The following is a 26882-nucleotide window of genomic DNA, read 5'->3' on the forward strand; positions in this document are numbered from 1 at the left end:
CGCCCATCTACAGCGAAACCACGCCCTATCCGGCATTCCTAAAGTAGGTGAGGGGAGAGGACTCCTCCCTTCTACTGACAGAACACGCCCCCTACAGACCGAATCCACGCCCCCTACTACACTCCCTACAAGTCATGCTGCTGAAGCCCCGCGAGCTGCAGAACACAAGAAGCCACGCGACTCACAATCCACGCGGGACTCAGGAAGAGGCCGATACCTCCGGGCATCCAACGAGAAGGAGACCGGCGACTCCGCTTTTTCGCAGTAACAGACCCCGCCCCCGCTAAGTAAGGCCACACCCAGTCATCAGGCCTAATCTAGAATGTCAGGTGAAACTCCGCCCCTTATGATGGATAGACACGCCCCTCCAAGGAGTGCGCTTAGGGGAGACGGGGGTCGGGGTGTCTCCGCCGATATAGCACGATGACAGCCAGTGTAGACAGGCAGGCATGCCTCTCATCAGGGGAGTGCAGGGAAATCATGGGGTCCCATGGCAGATGTTCTAATTGCCTCCCCCCAAAAAAAATAATATTCGACTGAGTCACATAAGAACCCATCTCACAGCTTCACAGCCCTTACAAAGTCATTTCCCTCCTATTAAAGCCCCTAGATCCCCCTTTCAATGCACCCATAAAGTGTGATGCCAACAAAAGTGCCCCCCAAACACTGACACCCCCAAAGTGACTTCCTCCACAGTACCCTCCATACAGAACAATGACCCTACTGTACCCCCCTCAACTACCACAGCAAAGTATGGTGACCCCCACACAGTATAATCCCCAACTGTGACCCCACAGCCCTCTATGCAGTGTGTTCCCACACCTCTACACACTGTCTTCCATATAGTATAATGCACCCCCATAGTCCTCCATATAGTATAATGCACCCCCATAGTCCTCCATATAGTATAATGCACCCCCATAGTCCTCCATATAGTATAATGCACCCCCCATAGTCCTCCATATAGTATAATGCACCCCCCATAGTCCTCCATATAGTATAATGCACCCCCCATAGTCCTCCATATAGTATAATGCACCCCCCATAGTCCTCCATATAGTATAATGCACCACCATAGTCCTCCAGATAGTATAATGCACCACCATAGTCCTCTGTATAGTATAATGCACTCCCCATAGTCCTCCAGATAGTATAATGCACCACCATAGTCCTCCATATAGTATAATGCACCCCTCATAGTCCTCCATATAGTATAATGCACCCCCCATAGTCCTCCATATAGTATAATGCACCCCCCATAGTCCTCCATATAGTATAATGCACCCCCCATAGTCCTCCATATAGTATAATGCACCCCCCATAGTCCTCCATATAGTATAATGCACCACCATAGTCCTCCATATAGTATAATGCACCACCATAGTCCTCTGTATAGTATAATGCACTCCCCATAGTCCTCCAGATAGTATAATGCACCACCATAGTCCTCCATATAGTATAATGCACCACCATAGTCCTCCAGATAGTATAATGCACCACCATAGTCCTCTGTATAGTATAATGCATCCACATAGTCCTCCAGATAGTATAATGCACCCCCCATAGTCCTCCATATAGTATAATGCACCCCCCATAGTCCTCCATATAGTATAATGCACCCCCCATAGTCCTCCATATAGTATAATGCACCACCATAGTCCTCTGTATAGTATAATGCATCCACATAGTCCTCCAGATAGTATAATGCACCACCATAGTCCTCCATGTAGTATAATGCAGACTTAATGCACCCCCATAGTCTTCCATATATTATAATGCACCTCATAGTCCTCTATATAGTATAATCCACCCCCATAGTCCTCCAGATAGTATAATGCACCACCATAGTCCTCTGTATAGTATAATGCACTCCCATAGTCCTCCAGATAGTATAATGCACCCCATAGTCCTCCAGATAGTATAATGCACCCCCATAGTCCTCCAGATAGTATAATGCACCCCCATAGTCCTCCATATAGTATAATGCACCCCCCATAGTCCTCCATATAGTATAATGCACCCCCCATAGTCCTCCATGTAGTATAATGCAGCCCCATAGTCCTCCATATAGCATAATGCACCCCCCATAGTCCTCCATATAGTATAATGCACCACCATAGTCCTCCATGTAGTATAATGCAGCCCCATAGTCCTCCATATAGTATAATGCACCCCCCATAGTCCTCCATATAGTATAATGCACCACCATAGTCCTCCAGATAGTATAATGCACCCCCCATAGTCCTCCATATATTATAATGCACCACCATAGTCCTCCATATAGTATAATGCACCCCCCATAGTCCTCCATATAGTATAATGCACCACCATAGTCCTCCAGATAGTATAATGCACCACCATAGTCCTCTGTATAGTATAATGCATCCACATAGTCCTCCAGATAGTATAATGCACCACCATAGTGCTACATGTAGTATAATGCAGCCCCATAGTCCTCCATATAGTATAACGCACCGCACCCCCCATAGTCCTCCATATATTATAATGCACCTCATAGTCCTCTATATAGTATAATCCACCCCCATAGTCCTCCAGATAGTATAATCCACCCCCATAGTCCTCCATGTAGTATAATGCACCACCATAGTCCTCTGTATAGTATAATGCAGCCACATAGTCCTCCAGATAGTATAATACGACCCCTCATAGTGGTTAAATGACCAATTTTCACAGATTTGATTAAGAAACTGATGCTTTTAAAGGGTTAAATCTATGAAAATTGGTAACTTGCCCACTTTGATGCCAGCTCTGATGCCCTGAACCCCTTTGGGCCGGGCTGGAGAGACCTGTGTGTGATTCGAGGCGTCTCTGTGTGTGATTTATCCTTCACAATTCCATGCTTCGGTGCCCACTTGATGCTCATTTTTGTGCCACTTTTATAGTCTTTGTATCCGTTTTTAATTGTTTTCACATCATTGCATTGTATTTTATTATTATTATGATTTATTTTTCTTTTTGTTATTAAATCTGTTAAAAACTGAATAGAAAATATTGCAAAAAATAAACCAACTTCGATAGTGTAAAAAATCTATTGTACTGACCCACCACATTTATTTTGTATTGTAGATGGTGACATAGATGGGTGCCGATTCTCCACCGGCCGCAGCGAGCATCACACAAAACGGAAGAACCAAGCCGCAACATCCGTGAGTAAATGTAACATTGATCCTTCATTTATTCATCCATTGAAAGTTGCTACATCGTGGAGCCCTTAGTCATAGAGAATATGAGAACAGTGGGTGAAATAAGTATTGAACACGCCACTTATTTCTAAGTAAATATATTTCTAGCGGTGCTATTGACATGAATGTATCACCAGATGTCAGTAACAACTCATCCAATCCACACAGGCAAAGAAATCAATCCATAGATGTCCATAAATGATGTGTAATAATGAGAAATGACACAGGCAAATAGTATTGAACATATTACTGAAATGTATTTAATACTTGATGCATTCTCCTTTGTTGGTGCTGAAGCTTCCAGACACCTCCTGTATGGAGACACTAGTCGCCTGCATTGCTCAGGTGGAATTTTGGCCCATTCTTCCACACAAACACTCCACTCTTCACATTCCATTCAGGAATGTCTTGGTACATTTGTCCATTCATCCTTCCTTCAATTATATGAAGTTTGCTGAAAAACAGCCGCACACCATGATGTTCACCGAGTTAGGCTAGGTTCACATTTCCGTCAATTTGTATCAGACACAATCCGCGGCTCTGGTAAACAACGGAATCCGGTTGGCGGATTCCGTTGTTCCCATATACTAGTATGAGTGTATGAGCGGCGGATTGTGACTGATGATGCTGCGTTGCATCCTCCGCCTGACTGATCAGTGACTGTCGGGTGGCAGGAACGCAGCCTGTAACGTTTTTTGAGCAGCGCAATCCGTATGTTTTCACTGCGCATGCTCATCGGCGGCCGAATGATCAGCTGAGCGCCTGGCAGCCGCCTTCTGTGAGCGATCAGCTGATCACCCGGTGGCCAGCTCTGTGAGCAATCAGCTGATCACCCAGCGGCCGCCTTCTGTGAGCGATCAGCTAATCACACGGTGGTCGCCTTCTGTGAGCGATCAGCTGATCACCCGGCGGCCGGCTTCTGTGAGCGATCAGCTGATCACCCGGCGGCCAGCTGCTGAGAGCGATCAGCTGATCACCCGGGGGCCGGCTGCTGTGAGCGATCAGCTGATCACCCGGCGGCCGGCTGCTGAGAGCGATCAGCTGATCACCCGGCGGCCGGCTGCTGAGAGCGATCAGCTGATCACCCGGCGGCCGGCTGCTGAGAGCGATCAGCTGATCACCCGGCGGCCGGCTGCTGAGAGCGATCAGCTGTTCACCCGGTGGCCGGCTAATGAGAGCGATCAGCTGATCACCCGGCGTCCGGCTCATGAGAGCGATCAGCTGATCACCCGTCAGCCGGCTCATGAGAGCGATCAGCTGATCACCCGGCGACCGGCTGCTGTGAGCGATCAGCTGATCACCCGGCGGCCGCCTTCTGTGAGCGATCAACTGATCACCCGGCGGCCGCCTTCTGTGAGCGATCAGCTGATCACCCGGCGGCCGGCTTATGAGAGCGATCAGCTGATCACCCGGCGGCCGGCTCATGAGAGCGATCAGCTGATCACCCTGCGGCCGGCTACTGTGAGCGATCCGCTGATCACCCGGCGGCCGGCTCATGAGAGCGATCAGCTGATCACCCTGCGGCCGGCTACTGTGAGCGATCAGCTGATCACCCGGCGGCCGGCTCATGAGAGCGATCAGCTGATCACCCGGCGGCCGCCTCATGAGAGCGATCAGCTGATCACCCTGCGGCCGGCTACTGTGAGCGATCAGCTGATCACCCTGCGGCCGGCTACTGTGAGCGATCAGCTGATCACCCGGCGGCCGGCTCATGAGAGCGATCAGCTGATCACCCGGCGGCCGGCTACTGTGAGCGATCAGCTGATCACCCTGCGGCCGGCTACTGTGAGCGATCAGCTGATCACCCGGCGGCCGGCTCATGAGAGCGATCAGCTGATCACCCGGCGGCCGGCTACTGTGAGCGATCGGTTGATCACCCGGCGGCCGGCTCACGTTTTCTCGCTCGTTTTCTCACGTTCTCTCTCACGTTTTACAACGGAGTCCGACAATGAATTGTTTTTCTTGTCATCCGTTGTACAACGCATCAGTCACAAGCGTCAAGCAACGCATGTGACTGATGAAAAACAACGGAAATGTTAACCTAGCCTTACCTGGGTCTGGCATTGCACTGCATTCATGAATCTGGTATTGTAGTTCCTCATTACTGCCACTAGATGTCAGTATAGGAGCGCAGAGTTATCAGATTGGCGCAGATCCGCTAAATATCAGCGTTGCGGCACCGATAGCAGGTGAATGGGCAGTAATATGAGAGCTCTTTATTTAGTGATGGGCACATATGCGTGAGTTCAGACACCAGTAAGATGTATGCCCACTGCGTGCCGTCATATGGTGCCGCTACGATACTCCATTACTGTGCGTTTTGTCCACTAAAAGCATCTGCCCTGCTATGACATTGGATTGAGCATGCCCTTTGCACAGAAAGCAATTTTGAAAAAAAAAAAAAAGGTCTGTGTTTCTCCATGTGAAGTAGCATGGTACAATAAGGCCTCATGCACCTTAGTGGGGTTTTTTTTATACAATATGGAGCCATAACTGAAGGATACGTTTTCATTTTTGCACTTTCATTTTTTTTTCTTTTCTTCTAAAAATTGTTTTTCCAAAATGTTAAAAAATGTTTAGCTTTTGTATATGTTTCTGAATGAGCTAACTGAAAATCCACCAGTGAGCTCACTCTGACAAGGAGAGTTTGTAGCTCTTTTATTAGTCTTTTTGCAACACTGTGCTGATATATGACCACAGAACACATCAACGTTAAGGGGCTTATTCAGTTCTTTAATATTGGTGGCCTTTCCTTAGAATCTTTCTTTCTTTTAATGACCTTCAGCACTATCTCGAGCCATGGCAACTTGATGGATGAACGCTTTGTAGTAAGATCAATCTTGTGCAGCCTAGATAGGTCATCAATATCCAATCAGTGGGGGTGCGACACCCATCACCGACTCTGATCAGCTGCTCCTGCTGCCGTGTGGGACCAGTTGTGGAGCTGCACAGTGGCGCTCAACTGTATAGTGGCTAAGGACGGGTACTGCACGTCCTAGTGACTGAGGATGGTGCATGACAATGACATCATGTAATAGCACCGACACCGATGAAAGCTGTCGGCAACTGTGTGCAGGCTACACAGGAGGATGCTTTGCGACGTGGAAGCCAGGGATGGTGAGTACAATGTTGTTGTTTTTTTACATTAAACAGAAGGGAGACATATATACCAGGATGGGGACATATATACCAAGAGAGTGACAGTAGATACCAGGAAGGGGACAATATATACCAGGAGGGGGACAGTATACACCAGGAGGGCCCCAGGAGGGAGACAGTAGATATCAGGAGGGGGCAGTATATACCAGATGGGGACAGTAGATACTAAGAGGGCCTCAGGAGGGAGACAGTAAATAACAAGAGGGTGACAGTATATACCAGGAGGGGCCCAGAAGGGAGAAAGTAGATACCAGGAGGGGCCCAGCAGGGGAGACAGTATACACCAGGAGGGCCCCAGGATTGAGACAGTAGATGCCATCAGGGGGACAGTATATACCAGGAGGGGGACAATATATACCTATACCAGGAGGGGTACAGTAGATACCGGGAGGGGGGCAGTATATAGGAGGGGACCAGGATGGGGACTTATATCCCAGAATGATGTCATGTATACCAGGATGGGGACATTTTTACCAGAATAGGGTTATATAAACACCAGGATGTGGGCTAGAATGGGGCACATATAAACTAGGATTGGGGACATATATACCAGGATGGGGAGCTAATTTACGAGGAAGAAGCCCAGGATGGGGGACATTAGAACAGGGTGGGGGACATTACTGCATAATGGGGGGGCGTAACTCGTAAGTCATTATAGGATTTAGAATGCTAAATATAGACATACATATACATACAGTAGATCTGACCAACATAAGGGGGTGGGGCAGGTCCAAATTTTGCATTAGGGCCCATCAAAGTTTACGCCACTGGTTACCAAAGCACTACAAATAATGGGCAATATCTGGACTGGCTGTGGGGTCCCCTGACCTGAATTTACAGCCTCATAGACACATATACGAGGCTGTTGGGTCACCCATCATCCGTACACACACCATGAAATATGTCCATGTGATCTCGGCCTATGCGTGTCTTTACACAGTGTTCTTAGGAAACCCGCCAAACATTTTGTAGAGCCCCATTCTCTGGGTTAGTGAGGTGTTGGGGGAGGGGTTCCAGCGATTAGGACCCCCAGCAATCAGGAAGACACCCCCTTTTCTAACAATAGGCGATTAAAAGTTTATATGTCACTATGTATTGGGTTGGGGGGGGGGGTTTGTGTGTGTTTTTGACATTATAAATCATGTGAGGATCATCCAAGATAAATCTTAAAATCACAAGAATTCTAATGTTGAGACTAAAACACATCGGGCCTATTTCATAAAAAAACCTTTGTCCTTGTTGCCCATAGCAACCAATCAGCTCTTAGCTTTCATGTCTTAAATTGCAATAGTAAAATGAAAGCCGCACTGTGATTGGCTACTATGGGCAACCAAGACAGTTTTTTGTTAAGGCCGGAGTCACACTTGCGTGAGTCTCTCGCAAGTGTGACTCCGGCCTATGCCTCGTTTCATCACGGCTGTCTTAAAGAAAAAGTAAGAACTGTCATGGCTGCCCACAGCAACCAATCACAGCTCAGCTTTCATTTTTTAAACTGCTCTGGTAAAATGAAAGCTGTGCTGTGATTGGTTGCTAGCGGCAACAAGGACAGCTTTTCTTTTTTAGTTAATTTTGATAAATGAGGCCTTTTAATGTTAAAAAATCATATAAAAAAATGGTAGAACTATCTAATGTGCATATGGCCCATCATTATCCATCTTCTCCCATATACTTGCAGTGATGACTAGGATCAGGACCTGTCCTCACTGACAGAACCACCAGTTATCTATGTAAATGGCGGCCAGGATCTGATAACATTATCTTTGCATTAGGGATTGATTATTGGGAGTCATTCAGCCTCAACAGATCAGGACACATCTTGATAGAGAAGCTTTGAAGTCCTAGTGGCTGATAACAGAGGACAGTAGCTGGCAGTGAGATTTGGTGGAAGTGTTTGGGGATCTCATGCCTCATAAGTCACATCTGATAAAAAATGATGACTATCGCCCCCTCTTATTAAAGCTCACTGTGTGTGTTCCAGTTACCTCATTCCTCATTTTACATTGTTTATAACTCGTTTCCTTGGAGACTGACCACCGCTGCTAGGCCGCAGAACATATGCAGTGCTTACAAAGCTCTTTTGTATTGAGCTTGTAAGCGCTGTTGGGATTAACAGGTAACAACGCAAGAAAGGCAGCAGTGGTGGTCGGTTTCCTAGGCAACGAGCTGTAAACAACAGTAAAGTGTTAATATCTAAAGAAAGGCTGCACATTTGAACAAGTAGTAAATTGTAAAAGTACAGTACTTGTTTTTAAAAGCAGTATCCAACAATATCCGTATGTGATGATGGGAATAAACCTTTAACCCTAGAACGCATACCTGGGGCCTTGCAGGCCTGCTAGGATACTTGTTTTCTATTGTAGATTTCTATGGCTGTGCGTTCTAGGGTTAACGTCGAAAAACAAGCAGAGCTGCAGTGTACAGCACAGAGGAGGAACAGATCAGCGGACTGTATCCCGATGACCTATTCCTATGTGTTTAAGGGAAACCTACTACAACACTATATGTGTTAGCACATTTGTGCCCAATTCCCAGAATCAGGGTGAGGTTTTAGGGCCCATAAAACCTATGAGTCTCATCATAAGGGGCCAGTGCAATAGTTATATTACATACAACCCTCCTGTCCAGAAATACTCTGTTCTGCCAGTCACTGCCCCAGGAAGATCAGCACACTCCTCTCCCGCTCTGCCAGTCACTGCCCCAGGAAGATCAGCACACTCCTCTCCCGCTCTGCCAGTCACTGCCCCAGGAAGATCAGCACACTCCTCTCCCGCTCTGCCAGTCACTGCCCCAGGAAGATCAGCACACTCCTCTCCCGCTCTGCCAGTCACTGCCCCAGGAAGATCAGCACACTCCTCTCCCGCTCTGCCAGTCACTGCCCCTGGAAGATCAGCACACTCCTCTCCCGCTCTGCCAGTCACTGCCCCAGGAAGATCAGCACACTCCTCTCCCGCTCTGCCAGTCACTGCCCCAGGAAGATCAGCACACTCCTCTCCCGCTCTGCCAGTCACTGCCCCAGGAAGATCAGCACACTCCTCTCCCGCTCTGCCAGTCACTGCCCCAGGAACATCAGCACACTCCTCTCCCGCTCTGCCAGTCACTGCCCCAGGAAGATCAGCACACTCCTCTCCCGCTCTGCCAGTCACTGCCCCAGGAAGATCAGCACACTCCTCTCCCGCTCTGCCAGTCACTGCCCCAGGAACATCAGCACACTCCTCTCCCGCTCTGCCAGTCACTGCCCCAGGAAGATCAGCACATCCTCTCCCGCTCTGCCAGTCACTGCCCCAGGAAGATCAGCACACTCCTCTCCCGCTCTGCCAGTCACTGCCCCAGGAAGATCAGCACACTCCTCTCCCGCTCTGCCAGTCACTGCCCCAGGAAGATCAGCACACTCCTCTCCCGCTCTGCCAGTCACTGCCCCAGGAAGATCAGCACACTCCTCTCCCGCTCTGCCAGTCACTGCCCCAGGAACATCAGCACACTCCTCTCCCGCTCTGCCAGTCACTGCCCCAGGAAGATCAGCACACTCCTCTCCCGCTCTGCCAGTCACTGCCCCAGGAAGATCAGCACATCCTCTCCCGCTCTGCCAGTCACTGCCCCAGGAACATCAGCACACTCCTCTCCCGCTCTGCCAGTCACTGCCCCAGGAAGATCAGCACACTCCTCTCCCGCTCTGCCAGTCACTGCCCCAGGAAGATCAGCACACTCCTCTCTCGCTCTGCCAGTCACTGCCCCAGGAAGATCAGCACACTCCTCTCCCGCTCTGCCAGTCACTGCCCCAGGAAGATCAGCACACTCCTCTCCCGCTCTGCCAGTCACTGCCCCAGGAACATCAGCACACTCCTCTCCCGCTCTGCCAGTCACTGCCCCAGGAAGATCAGCACACTCCTCTCCCGCTCTGCCAGTCACTGCCCCAGGAAGATCAGCACACTCCTCTCTCGCTCTGCCAGTCACTGCCCCAGGAAGATCAGCACACTCCTCTCCCGCTCTGCCAGTCACTGCCCCAGGAAGATCAGCACACTCCTCTCCCGCTCTGCCAGTCACTGCCCCAGGAAGATCAGCACATCCTCTCCCGCTCTGCCAGTCACTGCCCCAGGAAGATCAGCACACTCCTCTCCCGCTCTGCCAGTCACTGCCCCAGGAACATCAGCACACTCCTCTCCCGCTCTGCCAGTCACTGCCCCAGGAAGATCAGCAGACTCCTCTCCCGCTCTGCCAGTCACTGCCCCAGGAAGATCAGCACACTCCTCTCCCGCTCTGCCAGTCACTGCCCCAGGAAGATCAGCACACTCCTCTCCCGCTCTGCCAGTCACTGCCCCAGGAACATCAGCACACTCCTCTCCCGCTCTGCCAGTCACTGCCCCAGGAAGATCAGCACATCCTCTCCCGCTCTGCCAGTCACTGCCCCAGGAACATCAGCAGACTCCTCTCCCGCTCTGCCAGTCACTGCCCCAGGAAGATCAGCACACTCCTCTCCCGCTGCTATCATTCCCAATGATCTTTTGAGCCAGCGAGTGCGGTGATGAAGTATCAGCCAGAGATGAAGCCGGGGTTTGATAAGCTGCCATGAAGACAAGATGAACAGGTCCTAATCTTGATCTTGGCAGACAGCAGTTCCTTCTGATGTCACCACATCACTATCACTGGATCTGTAGAGAACTTTGATGTGGAGTGGACACCAGTGACCAGGCAGCCATGATGTCCATGCGTATATGTCACTTCTCACAGACTTATGGTGACCGCAGTGGCCATTGATCATTTTGGAATTGGGGATTTATAGGGGATCTGTTATTTGCCATAAATATGTATTTTCTAATCCTGGTATAAATGCCGCTGTTTTTCTGAATCCGGCGTTATTTTTCTTTTGTTCCTGCGCCTCTCTGTTCATGAGATATGGCTCTTTTTTCCCTGTATGTACATTTAGTCTTTTTAGGCAAGTGGGTGTGGAACTCAATAAGATGCCCATAAAAGGAGTTGAGGAGCACGCCCAGTTGGCTAAGAATATAAGGTTTCAATACAGAAAAGAAGGGGCTGTATCTCAGGAATGGAGAGTCACAGGAACAAAAGAAAAACTTCGCCGGATTCAGGAGAACAGCGGCATTTATACCAGTTTTTAAAAATACATATTTATGATACTTGAACATTTATGACACATGACCGGTAATCTTTAAAGGAGTGTGCACACTTGCATCATGTTTTCCATAATATTCAAAAATAGTGTAGAGTGGTGTCTCTGGACACAAGAGGCTCCAAACAGAGTCAGAGGTGTCTGTATCCTTTATATAAATACCAGACAACCCTGAAGATTTAAGTAGCTTCATCCAATCATTTAATTTTGGGGTACAGTTCAACTTACGCATAGCTGAATCTGAAAATGTAACGATCTGACTATAATATTTTGATCATATGCATACATCGTCTGTTATAATTGGAGGATATTTACCCCCTTGTTTATTTTGGTGGCCTTAAGGATGGTCACTCGGATTTTCGGGACCAGATAGCTGTAAGATCCATGTTATTACAGGGATGTACATTGACAGGGGAGCTGCTCCAGGTATTACCACGGGGCTGAATTGCCAATCTCACCCCCGATGTCTGCTGTAATCTGCACGGAAACAGCTTTCATATTAAAGCTCTGTAATTAAATATCTGTAAATCTTCATTCAAAAGACGTCAAACTTTTTAAAGAACCTTTACCAATGTCTCCTTCCCCTATAGTACTAAGTAAATCAAAGTCAATCTCTGCAAGGTGCAAAGAGAACCCATATGGACAATCGATTGGCTGCAGCATGTTCATCCAAAAAGGACAAGATGGTCGGGGGACCCTAGCAGCAAAGAGCGGAGTGGGATGGATACCTGTAACCTCTATAAATGTTGATGGTCAACCCTCATCCTCTCTGATCCCCCGCACTCAAGTGTCTACACGGCCAGGATTACTGCTAGTCTCAGCTTCGACACACCGAAAGTGCAGCTCCGCCACTCTCAGCATCGACACACAGAAAGTGCAGCTCCGCCACTCTCAGTATCGACACACAGAAAGTGCAGCTCCGCCACGCTCAGTATCAACACACAGAAAGTGCAGCTCCGCCACTCTCAGCATCGACACACAGAAAGTGCAGCTCTGCCACTCTCAGCATCGACACACAGAAAGTGCAGCTCCGCCACTCTCAGCATCGACACACAGAAAGTGCAGCTCCGCCACTCTCAGTATCGACACACAGAAAGTGCAGCTCCGCCACGCTCAGTATCAACACACAGAAAGTGCAGCTCCGCCACTCTCAGCATCGACACACAGAAAGTGCAGCTCTGCCACTCTCAGCATCGACACACAGAAAGTGCAGCTCCGCCACTCTCAGCATCGACACACAGAAAGCGCAGCTCTGCCACTCTCAGCATCGACACACAGAAAGTGCAGCTCCGCCACTCTCCGCATCGACACACAGAAAGTGCAGCTCCGCCACTCTCAGCATCAACACACAGAAAGTGCAGCTCCGCCACTCTCAGCATCGACACACAGAAAGTGCAGCTCCGCCACTCTCAGCATCGACACACTGAAAGTGCAGCGCCGCCACTCTCAGCATCGACACACAGAAAGTGCAGCTCTGCCACTCTCAGCATCGACACACAGAAAGTGCAGCTCTGCCACTCTCAGCATCGACACACAGAAAGTGCAGCTCCACCACGCTCAGCATCGACACACAGAAAGTGCAGCTCTGCCACTCTCAGCATCGACACACAGAAAATGCAGCTCCACCACTCTCAGCATCGACACAGAGAAAGTGCAGCTCCGCCACTCTCAGAATCGACACACAGAAAGTGCAGCCCCGCCACTCTCATCATCGACACACAGAAAGTGCAGCCCCGCCACTCTCAGAATCGACACACAGAAAGCGCAGCTCTGCCACTCTCAGCATCGACACACAGAAAGCGCAGCTCCGCCACTCTCAGCATCGACACACAGAAAGCGCCGCTCCGCCACTCTCAGCATCGACACACAGAAAGCGCAGCTCCGCCACTCTCATCATCGACACACAGAAAGTGCAGCGCCGCCACTCTCAGCATCGACACACAGAAAGTGCAGCTCTGCCACTCTCAGCATCGACACACAGAAAGTGCAGCTCCACCACTCTCAGCATCGACACAGAGAAAGTGCAGCTCTGCCACTCTCAGCATCGACACACAGAAAATGCAGCTCCACCACTCTCAGCATCGACACAGAGAAAGTGCAGCTCTGCCACTCTCAGCATCGACACACAGAAAATGCAGCTCCACCACTCTCAGCATCGACACACAGAAAGCGCAGCTCCGCCACTCTCATCATCGACACACAGAAAGTGCAGCGCCGCCACTCTCAGCATCGACACACAGAAAGTGCAGCTCTGAAACTCTCAGCATCGACACACAGAAAGCGCAGCTCCGCCACTCTCAGCATCGACACACAGAAAGTGCAGCCCTGCCACTCTCAGCATCGACACACAGAAAGTGCAGCCCTGCCACTCTCAGCATCGACACACAGAAAGTGCAGCCATGCCACTCTCAGCATCGACACACAGAAAGCGCAGCTCCGCCACTCTCATCATCGACACACAGAAAGTGCAGCGCCGCCACTCTCAGCATCGACACACAGAAAGTGCAGCGCCGCCACTCTCAGCATCGACACACAGAAAGTGCAGCTCTGCCACTCTCAGCATCGACACACAGAAAATGCAGCTCCACCACTCTCAGCATCGACACACAGAAAGCGCAGCTCCGCCACTCTCATCATCGACACACAGAAAGTGCAGCGCCGCCACTCTCAGCATCGACACACAGAAAGTGCAGCTCTGAAACTCTCAGCATCGACACACAGAAAGCGCAGCTCCGCCACTCTCAGCATCGACACACAGAAAGCGCAGCCCCGCCACTCTCAGCATCGACACACAGAAAGCGCAGCTCCGCCACTCTCATCATCGACACACAGAAAGTGCAGCGCCGCCACTCTCAGCATCGACACACAGAAAGTGCAGCTCTGAAACTCTCAGCATCGACACACAGAAAGCGCAGCTCCGCCACTCTCAGCATCGACACACAGAAAGCGCAGCCCCGCCACTCTCAGCATCGACACACAGAAAGCGCAGCTCCGCCACTCTCAGCATCGACACACAGAAAGCGCAGCTCTGCCAGTCCTTGGATGGGTCGGTGCCCGCAGTCGCCAGTGATCAGCTGTTCGGGAATTTCCTATGTGGAGCTGGAAGCACAAACCAGACCTGGAAAGTGTCAGAACAGGAGCACGGGGACTCGGGGAGGTGCGCGTCCCTCCTGTTATGTACAATGGCCTTACATTAAAGCAGAATTTCTATGGACAGGATATTCAGAGCAGACAAGACTTTTATATCCGACTAATAGAAAAAACCTCATTACACCATTTAAATATACTTTGTAAAATTCAGTAAAGTTTCTGCTGACACAAAACATACATCACATTATACTTAGTATTTCGTTCTGCTCCTCGTGCTCCTTAGGGTTGGGCTCCATAATCCAGATCCATAAAATAATGTGCATACATTAAATGTGCACCATATTACAGCATCATCAGGCGGCACACATTGTACTGAACTGTATCAAATAGATGATACAATTTAAGTATGACTCTGTTTCCAAAATCTAAAAGTATTCACTTTGTTTTTACATTTTCTTTTCATGTCCACCTGAGCATCAGTTACATTTTACATACATTACTTATCCTGGACTGATCCTGTATTATACTCCAGAGCTGCACTCACTATTCTGCTGGTGCAGTCACTGTGTACATGCATTACATTACTGATGCTGAGTTACCTCCTGTATTATACTCCAGTGCTGCACTCACTATTCTGCTGGTGCAGTCACTGTGTACATGCATTACATTACTGATGCTGAGTTACTTCCTGTATTATACTCCAGTGCTGCACTCACTATTCTGCTAGTGCAGTCACTGTGTACATGCATTACATTACTGATGCTGAGTTACCTCCTGTATTATACTCCAGAGCTGCACTCACTATTCTGCTGATGCAGTCACTGTGTACATACATTACATTACTTATCATGTACTGATCCTGAGTTACATCCTGTATTATACTCCAGAGCTGCACTCACAATTCTGCTGGTGCAGTCACTGTGTACATGCATTACATTACTGATCCTGAGTTACCTTCTGTATTATACTCCAGAGCTGCACTCACAATTCTGTTGGTGCAGTCACTGTGTACATACATTACATTACTGATCCTGAGTTACCTCCTGTATTATACTCCAGAGCTGCACTCACTATTCTGCTGGTGCAATCACTGTGTACATACATTACATTACTTATCATGTACTGATCCTACGTTACATCCTGTATTATACTGCAGAGCTGCACTCACTATTCTGCTGGTGAAGTCACTGTAAACATACATTACATTATCATATAACTTCGGATCAGTACATGATGAGTAATGTAATTTATGTACACAGTGACTCCAGCACCAGAATAGTGAGTGCAGCTCTGGGATATAATACAGGATGTAACTCCGGATCAGCACAGGATAAGTAATGTATGTACACAGTGACTAAACTAACAGAACAGTGAGTGCAGCTCTGAAGTATAATACAGGATGTAACTCAGAATCAGTACAAAATCAGTAATGTATGTACACAGTGACTGCACCAGCAGAATAGTGAGTGCAGCTCTGGAGTATAATACAGGAGGTAACTCAGGATCAGTAATGTAATGTATGTACACTGTGACGCCACCAGCAGAATAGTGAGTGCAGCTCTGGAGTATAATACAGGAGGTAACTCCGGATCAGTAATGTAATGTATGTACACTGTGACGCCACCAGCAGAATAGTGAGTGCAGCTCTGTAGTATAATACAGGATGTAACTCAGGATCAGTAATGTAATGCATGTACACAGTGACTGCTCCAGCAGAATAGTGAGTGCAGCTCTGGAGTATAATACAGGAGGTAACTCCGGATCAGTAATGTAATGTATGTACACTGTGACGCCACCAGCAGAATAGTGAGTGCAGCTCTGTAGTATAATACAGGATGTAACTCAGGATCAGTAATGTAATGCATGTACACAGTGACTGCTCCAGCAGAATAGTGAGTGCAGCTCTGGAGTATAATACAGGATGTAACTCAGGATCAGTAATGTAATGTTAGAAAATAAATACTCCATCAGCAGAATAGTGAGTGCAGCTCTGGAGTATAAGTCAGGCATAACTCTGCACTCTATTGTAAAAAAGAATAAAATTGGTGTGAAAGTGCCAATGTGAGCCAAGCCTATGGTAATGGAATATTTTGGCGTATTCCCTCACCCTGGAGCCTCGGAGTGCGCTGTATATACCATTCCACGCTGTATATACCACTCCACACTGTATATACCACTCCACACTGTATATACCCTTCCACACAGGGAGAAGTATGTCAGTTACATTTACATGGTCATTAACCCTTCAACAACAAAGAAAGGTTAATCTTAAAAATCAAAACGTGGAAACGAAGGACAGAAACTCTCGTTTTGCATAGATTATCTGGAATTGGCCAATGGTATTTACACATCATCCTTCCACTCGCTGCCAATAATTGCAGCATAGGACGACATCAACGTCACCAAATAGTTTTGCAGTAGTTTGAAGACTTTTTGATTGTAGGTTTTACATAATCCATGGGAGGAATCCACTGAAATAATGTCCCATTCTTCTCAATGTAGAAGCATCGTGGTGAGGACAGAAGAAGGACCATCTTGTGCCTCCGCTGGCCGAGACCATCTTGTGCCTCCGCTGGCCGAGACCATCTTGTGCCTCCGCTGGCTGAGACCATCTTGTGCCTCCGCTGGCTGAGACCATCTTGTGCCTCCGTTGGCCGAGACCATCTTGTGCCTCCGTTGGCCGAGACCATCTTGTGCCTCCGCTGGCCGAGACCATCTTGTGCCTCCGCTGGCCGAGACCATCTTGTGCCTCCGCTGGCCGAGACCATCTTGTGCCTCCGCTGGCCGAGACCATCTTGTGCCTCCGCTGGCCGAGACCATCTTGTGCCTCCGCTGGCCGAGACCATCTTGTGCCTCCGTTGGCCGAGACCATCTTGTGCCTCCGCTGGCCGAGACCATCTTGTGCCTCCGCTGGCCGAGACCATCTTGTGCCTCCGCTGGCCGAGACCATCTTGTGCCTCCGTTGGCCGAGACCATCTTGTGCCTCCGTTGGCCGAGACCATCTTGTGCCTCCGTTGGCTGAGACCATCTTGTGCCTCCGTTGGCTGAGACCATCTTGTGCCTCCGTTGGCCGAGACCATCTTGTGCCTCCGTTGGCCGAGACCATCTTGTGCCTCCGTTGGCTGAGACCATCTTGTGCCTCCGTTGGCCGAGACCATCTTGGACGTCCACCTCGGCCTCAGTGTACTAAGAAACTCAATGTCAGTTGTGAATGCCATAGTGTGTGATCTACTTAGTGACTTCAAAGACTACGATAGCGGCTCCAGCAGAGGCTACATCATCCCGTTAAGTTTGGTCCATTCATAGATGTCCTGCTCGCACACAATGTCCGAGTTAATGAGCAGGTAACGGTCACCGACGCAGAAATGTTTCTGACACGCCGCGCACTTGAAGCACTCCAGGTGGTAGACTTTGTCCTTCACCCGCATGGTCATCTCATAGGCTCGGATCCTCTTGTCACATGAGGCACACAAACCATCCTGGCCAAAAAGTCTGGTAAAAGGAATCACACATAGGACAATGTCAGGTGATGGGAAGTATCTAATGCATGATACAATGTACGAAGAATATAGAATAATGGACTGTACAATGTAGGATGATGGATGTACAATGTAGGATGATGGCTGTACAATGTAGGATGATGGATGTACAATGTAGGATGATGGATGTACAATGTAGGATGATGGCTGTACAATGTAAGATGATGGATGTACAATGTAGGATGATGGCTGTACAATGTAGGATGATGGCTGTACAATGTAGGATGATGGCTGTACAATGTAGGATGATGGATGTACAATGTAGGATGATGGCTGTACAATGTAGGATGATGGCTGTACAATGTAGGATGATGGATGTACAATGTAGGATGATGGCTGTACAATGTAGGATGATGGCTGTACAATGTAGGATGATGGCTGTACAATGTAGGATGATGGATGTACAATGTAGGATGATGGCTGTACAATGTAGGATGATGGCTGTACAATGTAGGATGATGGCTGTACAATGTAGGATGATGGATGTACAATGTAGGATGATGGCTGTACAATGTAGGATGATGGATGTACAATGTAGGATGATGGCTGTACAATGTAGGATGATGGATGTACAATGTAGGATGATGGATGTACAATGTAGGATGATGGATGTACAATGTAGGATGATGGATGTACAATGTAGGATGATGATGGCTGTACAATGTAGGAAGATGGATATACAATGTAGGATGATGGATGTACAATGTAGGATGATGGCTGTAGGATGATGATCTGTACAATGTAGGATGATGGATGTACAATGTAGGATGATGGATGTACAATGTAGGATGATGATGGCTGTACAATGTAGGAAGATGGATATACAATGTAGGATGATGGATGTACAATGTAGGATGATGGCTGTAGGATGATGATCTGTACAATGTAGGATGATGGATGTACAATGTAGGATGATGGATATACAATGTAGGATGATGGATGTACAATGTAGGATGATGATCTGTACAATGTAGGATGATGGATGTACAATGTAGGATGATGATGGCTGTACAATGTAGGAAGATGGATATACAATGTAGGATGATGAATAGTACTATGTAGGATGATGGATGTACAATGTAGGATGATGGATGTATAATGTAGAATGATGGATGACACACTGTAGGATGATGGATGTACACTGTAGGGTGATGGATGGACACTGTAGGGTGATGGATGCACACTGTAGGGTGATGGATGTATACTGTAGGATGATGGATATACACTGTAGGGTGATGGATGTACACTGTAGGGTGATGGATGTAGGATGATGGATGTACAATGTAGGATGATGGATGTGCACTGTAGGATGATGGATGTACAATGTAGATGATGGATGTACAATGTAGATGATGGATGTACAATGTAGATGATGAATGATACACTGTAGGGTGATGGATGTACACTGTAGGGTGATGGATGTACAATGTAGGATGATGGATGTGCACTTTAGGGCGATGGATGTAGGGTGATGGATGTACAATGTAGGGTGATGGATGTACACTGTAGGATGATGGATGTACACTGTAGGGTGATGGATGTAGGATGATGGATGTACAATGTAGATGATGGATGATACACTGTAGGGTGATGGATGTACAATGTAGGATGATGAATGTGCACTGTAGGGTGATGGATGTAGGATGATGGATGTACACTGTAGGATGATGGATGTACACTGTAGGATGATGGATGTACACTGTAGGGTGATGGATGTAGGATGATGGATGTACAATGTAGATGATGGATGATACACTGTAGGGTGATGGATGTACAATGTAGGGTGATGGATGTACAATGTAGGATGATGAATGTGCACTGTAGGGTGATGGATGTAGGATGATGGATGTACACTGTAGGATGATGGATGCACACTGTAGGATGATGGATGCACACTGTAGGATGATGGATGTAGGATGATGGATGTACACTGTAGGATGATGGATGTACACTGTAGGATGATGGATGCACACTGTAGGATGATGGATGTACACTGTAGGATGATGGATGTACACTGTAGGATGATGGATGTACACTGTAGGATGATGGATGTACACTGTAGGATGATGGATGTACACTGTAGGATGATGGATGCACACTGTAGGGTGATGGATGTACAATGTAGGATGATGGATGTGCACTGTAGGGCGATGGATGTAGGATGATGGATGTGCACTGTAGGGCGAAGGATGTAGGATGATGGATGTGCACTGTAGGGCGATGGATGTAGGGTGATGGATGTACACTGTAGGCTGATAGATGTACACTGTAGGGTGATGGATGTACACTGTAGGATGATAGATGTACACTGTAGGGTGATGGATGTACTATGTAGATGATGGATGTACACTGTAGGGTGATGGATGTACACTGTAGAGATGGATGTACAATGTAGGATGATGGATGTGCACTGTAGGGCGATGGATGTAGGATGATGGATGTGCACTGTAGGGCGATGGATGTAGGGTGATGGATGTACACTGTAGAGTGATGGATGTACACTGTAGGATGATAGATGTACACTGTAGGGTGATGGATGTACACTGTAGGATGATAGATGTACACTGTAGGGTGATGATGTACTATGTAGATGATGGATGTACACTGTAGGGTGATGGATGTGCACTGTAGAGTGATGGATGTACACTGTAGGATGATAGATGTACACTGTAGGGTGATGGATGTACTATGTAGATGATGGATGTACACTGTAGGGTGATGGATGTAGGGTGATGGATGTACACTGTAGGGTGATGGATGTACACTGTAGGATGATGGATGTACTATGTAGATGATGGATGTACTATGTAGATGATGGATGTACAATGTAGGATGATGGATAGTACTGAGAATAATGAAGTATACACTGTAGGGTGATGGATGTACAATGTAGGATGATGGATGTATAATGTAGGATGATGGATGTACAATGTAGGATGATGGATAGTACTGAGAATAATGAAGTATACACTGTAGGATGATGGATGTACACTGTAGGGTGATGGATGTACTATGTAGATGATGGATGTATAATGTAGGATGATGGATAGTACTGAGAATAATGAAGTATACACTGTAGGGTGATGGATGTACAATGTAGGATGATTGATGTATAATGTAGGATGATGGATGATACACTGTAGGATGATTGATGTATAATGTAGGGTGATGGATGCACACTGTAGGATGATGGATGTACACTGTAGGATGATGGATGTACACTGTAGGATGATGGATGTACTATGTAGATGATGGATGTACAATGTAGGATGATGGATAGTACTGAGAATAATGAAGTATACACTGTAGGATGATGGATGTACACTGTAGGGTGATGGATGTACAATGTAGGATGATGATGGATGTACAATGTAGGATGATGGATGTATAATGTAGGGTGATGGATGTACACTGTAGGATGATGGATGTACACTGTAGGATGATGGATGTACACTGTAGGGTGATGATGTACTATGTAGATGATGGATGTACACTGTAGGGTGATGGATGTGCACTGTAGAGTGATGGATGTACACTGTAGGATGATAGATGTACACTGTAGGGTGATGGATGTACTATGTAGATGATGGATGTACACTGTAGGGTGATGGATGTAGGGTGATGGATGTACACTGTAGGGTGATGGATGTACACTGTAGGATGATGGATGTACTATGTAGATGATGGATGTACTATGTAGATGATGGATGTACAATGTAGGATGATGGATAGTACTGAGAATAATGAAGTATACACTGTAGGGTGATGGATGTACAATGTAGGATGATGGATGTATAATGTAGGATGATGGATGTACAATGTAGGATGATGGATAGTACTGAGAATAATGAAGTATACACTGTAGGATGATGGATGTACACTGTAGGGTGATGGATGTACTATGTAGATGATGGATGTATAATGTAGGATGATGGATAGTACTGAGAATAATGAAGTATACACTGTAGGGTGATGGATGTACAATGTAGGATGATTGATGTATAATGTAGGATGATGGATGATACACTGTAGGATGATTGATGTATAACGTAGGGTGATGGATGCACACTGTAGGATGATGGATGTACACTGTAGGATGATGGATGTACACTGTAGGATGATGGATGCACACTGTAGGGTGATGGATGTACAATGTAGGATGATGGATGTGCACTGTAGGGCGATGGATGTAGGATGATGGATGTGCACTGTAGGGCGATGGATGTAGGATGATGGATGTGCACTGTAGGGCGATGGATGTAGGGTGATGGATGTACACTGTAGGCTGATAGATGTACACTGTAGGTTGATGGATGTACACTGTAGGATGATAGATGTACACTGTAGGGTGATGGATGTACTATGTAGATGATGGATGTACACTGTAGGGTGATGGATGTACATTGTAGAGATGGATGTACAATGTAGGATGATGGATGTGCACTGTAGGGCGATGGATGTAGGATGATGGATGTGCACTGTAGGGCGATGGATGTAGGGTGATGGATGTACACTGTAGAGTGATGGATGTACACTGTAGGATGATAGATGTACACTGTAGGGTGATGGATGTACACTGTAGGATGATAGATGTACACTGTAGGGTGATGGATGTACTATGTAGATGATGGATGTACACTGTAGGGTGATGGATGTAGGGTGATGGATGTACACTGTAGGGTGATGGATGTACACTGTAGGATGATGGATGTACTATGTAGATGATGGATGTACTATGTAGATGATGGATGTACAATGTAGGATGATGGATAGTACTGAGAATAATGAAGTATACACTGTAGGGTGATGGATGTACAATGTAGGATGATGGATGTATAATGTAGGATGATGGATAGTACTGAGAATAATGAAGTATACACTGTAGGATGATGGATGTACACTGTAGGGTGATGGATGTACTATGTAGATGATGGATGTATAATGTAGGATGATGGATAGTACTGAGAATAATGAAGTATACACTGTAGGGTGATGGATGTACAATGTAGGATGATTGATGTATAATGTAGGATGATGGATGATACACTGTAGGATGATTGATGTATAATGTAGGGTGATGGATGCACACTGTAGGATGATGGATGTACACTGTAGGATGATGGATGTACACTGTAGGATGATGGATGTACTATGTAGATGATGGATGTACAATGTAGGATGATGGATAGTACTGAGAATAATGAAGTATACACTGTAGGATGATGGATGTACACTGTAGGGTGATGGATGTACAATGTAGGATGATGATGGATGTACAATGTAGGATGATGGATGTACACTGTAGGGTGATGGATGTGCACTGTAGAGTGATGGATGTACACTGTAGGATGATAGATGTACACTGTAGGGTGATGGATGTACTATGTAGATGATGGATGTACACTGTAGGGTGATGGATGTAGGGTGATGGATGTACACTGTAGGGTGATGGATGTAGGGTGATGGATGTACACTGTAGGGTGATGGATGTACACTGTAGGATGATGGATGTACTATGTAGATGATGGATGTACTATGTAGATGATGGATGTACAATGTAGGATGATGGATAGTACTGAGAATAATGAAGTATACACTGTAGGGTGATGGATGTACAATGTAGGATGATGGATGTATAATGTAGGATGATGGATGTACAATGTAGGATGATGGATAGTACTGAGAATAATGAAGTATACACTGTAGGATGATGGATGTACACTGTAGGATGATGGATGTACACTGTAGGGTGATGGATGTACTATGTAGATGATGGATGTATAATGTAGGATGATGGATAGTACTGAGAATAATGAAGTATACACTGTAGGGTGATGGATGTACAATGTAGGATGATGATGGATGTACAATGTAGGATGATGGATGTATAATGTAGGGTGATGGATGTACACTGTAGGATGATGGATGTACACTGTAGGATGATGGATGTACTATGTAGATGATGGATGTACAATGTAGGATGATGGATAGTACTGAGAATAATGAAGTATACACTGTAGGATGATGGATGTACACTGTAGGGTGATGGATGTACAATGTAGGATGATGGATGTATAATGTAGGATGATGGATGTACACTGTAGGGTGATGGATGTACAATGTAGGATGATGGATGTATAATGTAGGATGATGGATGTACACTGTAGGGTGATGGATGTACAATGTAGGATGATGGATGTATAATGTAGGATGATGGATGTACAATGTAGGATGATGGATGTACACTGTAGGGTGATGGATGTACACTGTAGGGTGATGGATGTATAATGTAGGATGATGGATGTACAATGTAGGATGATGGATGTATAATGTAGGATGATGGATGTACACTGTAGGGTGATGGATGTACACTGTAGGGTGATGGATGTATAATGTAGGATGATGGATGTACAATGTAGGGTGATGGATGTACAATGTAGGGTGATGGATGTACACTGTAGGGTGATGGATGTACACTGTAGGGTGATGGATGTACAATGTAGGATGATGGATGTATAATGTAGGGTGATGGATGTACACTGTATGATGATGATGCACACTGCAGATGATTACGTATGAGCTGTATGCTGATGGACATTACAGACATGTATTGGATTTACATGTATGATGGCGGTATTAGACAGTTAACCCTTCTCTGTACCTCAGGTAATCTCTCCGGCACAGCTTGCGTCCTAGTTTGTAGTAAAGTCTCCTCCCGACTTCCCCTAGCCGGCATCCGCACAGGTCACAGCTCAGACAGTCCTCGTGCCAGTATTGGTCGATGGCCTTCAGGAAGTAGCGGTCCCCAATATTCTGCTGGCAGCCCCCACATGTGAGGAGTGAGGGTGGGATCTGCAGGACCTCGTCCACCGGCTCACTGTTGGGAGTAATAATTCACATAGGTCAAGGTGTGCGGACATTGTAGGGTCTACCCCCCCCATCCCCCCCGTTCTTCTATATCATACATCATTAATGGTTCGGCTCCAAAATCTACAAACACTCAGTAACTTTTAGACAAAAACTTCCAAGTAACTACTTCATGTCTCACCTCAAATTTGGGGTCCTCCTGTCTCTCCCCGCCCCAACAGATAATATTGGGGTACAGAAGGTTCCGGCAATGTTGACTTAACCCCAGGGAATTTTCCTGGACCGTAAAGCCTCTGGTAGTAGCTTACACCACGCTCTCCGTGCAGGACACATGCACACTCCGCCAAACTGAGCATACATAAGTATGTGCACGGGGGAACGACTGACCCTTCTCTAAGTTGTATTTACTAATCAGCGGCATAGTGGTACTAAAATATGGCGCCAATTTGAGATCGACGGGGGTCATCCAACCATTCTCATCCCGGTTACATGATCAAACTGATAGCAGTGATGCTAAGAAAGCCGTGTGCCACTCCGCGCCTCATTGTGCATTTGCTCTAATGGGCCGACCTCGTGGCCCCCAACAATCAGCGGTAATCTCCATTGCCCTCCAGCACCCCCTAAACTGACCGCAGGGACAGCCACGTACCAGAGAGAAGACGAAATGACATAGTGTGCTACTGATCCTAGGAAAGTAACCCATGAGGTCCAATCCCCTGTGTCCAGCATATAGGGGGATTCCAGGTCACAAGGCTCAGACCCCCCACCCGGATCTCACACGTCCCCCAGTAATGGCTCAGCTCAGCAGAGAGGAAGCGATGGGAGCCGCAAAAGCAAAAAAAACAGTTCTGTCTCCTCTGATAAGTGCTTCAAAAGTTTATTCAGCTGCTCCATAAATGTATGAAAAAGACAATGACCACTAGTATGGCTACCACCGACAATGACCACTAGTATGGCTACCACCGACAATGACCACTAGTATGGCTACCACCGACAATGACCACTAGTATGGCTACCACCGACAATGACCACTAGTAAGGCTACCACCGACAATGACCACTAGTATGGCTACCACCGACAATGACCACTAGTATGGCTACCACCGACAATGACCACTAGTATGGCTACCACCGACAATGACCACTAGTATGGCTACCACCGACAATGACCACTAGTATGGCTACCAACGACAATGACCACTAGTATGGCTACCAACGACAATGACCACTAGTATAGCTACAACCGACAATGACCACTAGTATGGCTACCACCGACAATGACCACTAGTATGGCTACCACCGACAATGACCACTAGTATAGCTACCACCGACAATGACCACTAGTATGGCTACCACCGACAATGACCACTAGTATGGCTACCACCGACAATGACCACTAGTATGGCTACCACCGACAACGACCACTAGTATGGCTACTACCGACAATGACCACTAGTAAGGCTACCACCAACAGTGACCACTAGTATGGCTACCACCGACAATGACCACTAGTATGGCTACCACCGACAATGACCACTAGTATGGCTACCACCGACAATGACCACTAGTATGGCTACCACCGACAATGACCACTAGTATGGCTACCACCGACAATGACCACTAGTATGGCTACCACCAACAATTATCACTAGTATGGCTACTACAAAAAATGACCACTAGTAAGGCTACCACCGACAATGACCACTAGTATGGCTACTACAGAAAATGACCACTAGTATGGCTACCACCGACAATGACCACTAGTATGGCTACTACAGAAAATGACCACTAGTAAGGCTACCACCGACAATGACCACTAGTATGGATACCACCGAGAATGACCACTAGTATGGCTACCACCGACAATTACCACTAGTTTAGCTACCACCGACAATGACCA

General features: G+C 47.0%; 1 protein-coding gene and 1 long non-coding RNA gene across 2 annotated transcripts in view; one reads left to right on the forward strand and one right to left on the reverse strand.

Annotated features, from left to right (window-relative positions):
* Nucleotides 1-121: 121 nt before the first annotated feature.
* LOC142254901 (uncharacterized) overlaps nucleotides 122-26882 on the forward strand; it is a 73486-nt gene continuing 46725 nt past the window's right edge. The window contains exons 1-2 of the long non-coding RNA XR_012727323.1: nucleotides 122-287; nucleotides 3088-3167. This is a non-coding gene — a long non-coding RNA (uncharacterized LOC142254901). The remainder of the gene's footprint in view (nucleotides 288-3087; nucleotides 3168-26882) is intronic.
* Nucleotides 14386-26882, reverse strand: part of LMO2 (LIM domain only 2) — a 19027-nt gene continuing 6530 nt past the window's right edge. Inside the window, exons 2-3 of the mRNA XM_075326780.1 lie at nucleotides 24778-24993; nucleotides 14386-18069 (exon numbers count right to left, since the gene is read on the reverse strand). Coding sequence (XP_075182895.1) covers nucleotides 17850-18069; nucleotides 24778-24993 — 436 coding nt within the window. The 3' untranslated portion in view covers nucleotides 14386-17849. The remainder of the gene's footprint in view (nucleotides 18070-24777; nucleotides 24994-26882) is intronic.

The sequence above is a fragment of the Anomaloglossus baeobatrachus genome, chromosome 10, assembly GCF_048569485.1.
Source record: "Anomaloglossus baeobatrachus isolate aAnoBae1 chromosome 10, aAnoBae1.hap1, whole genome shotgun sequence".
In the NCBI taxonomy this organism is placed as follows: domain Eukaryota; kingdom Metazoa; phylum Chordata; class Amphibia; order Anura; family Aromobatidae; genus Anomaloglossus; species Anomaloglossus baeobatrachus.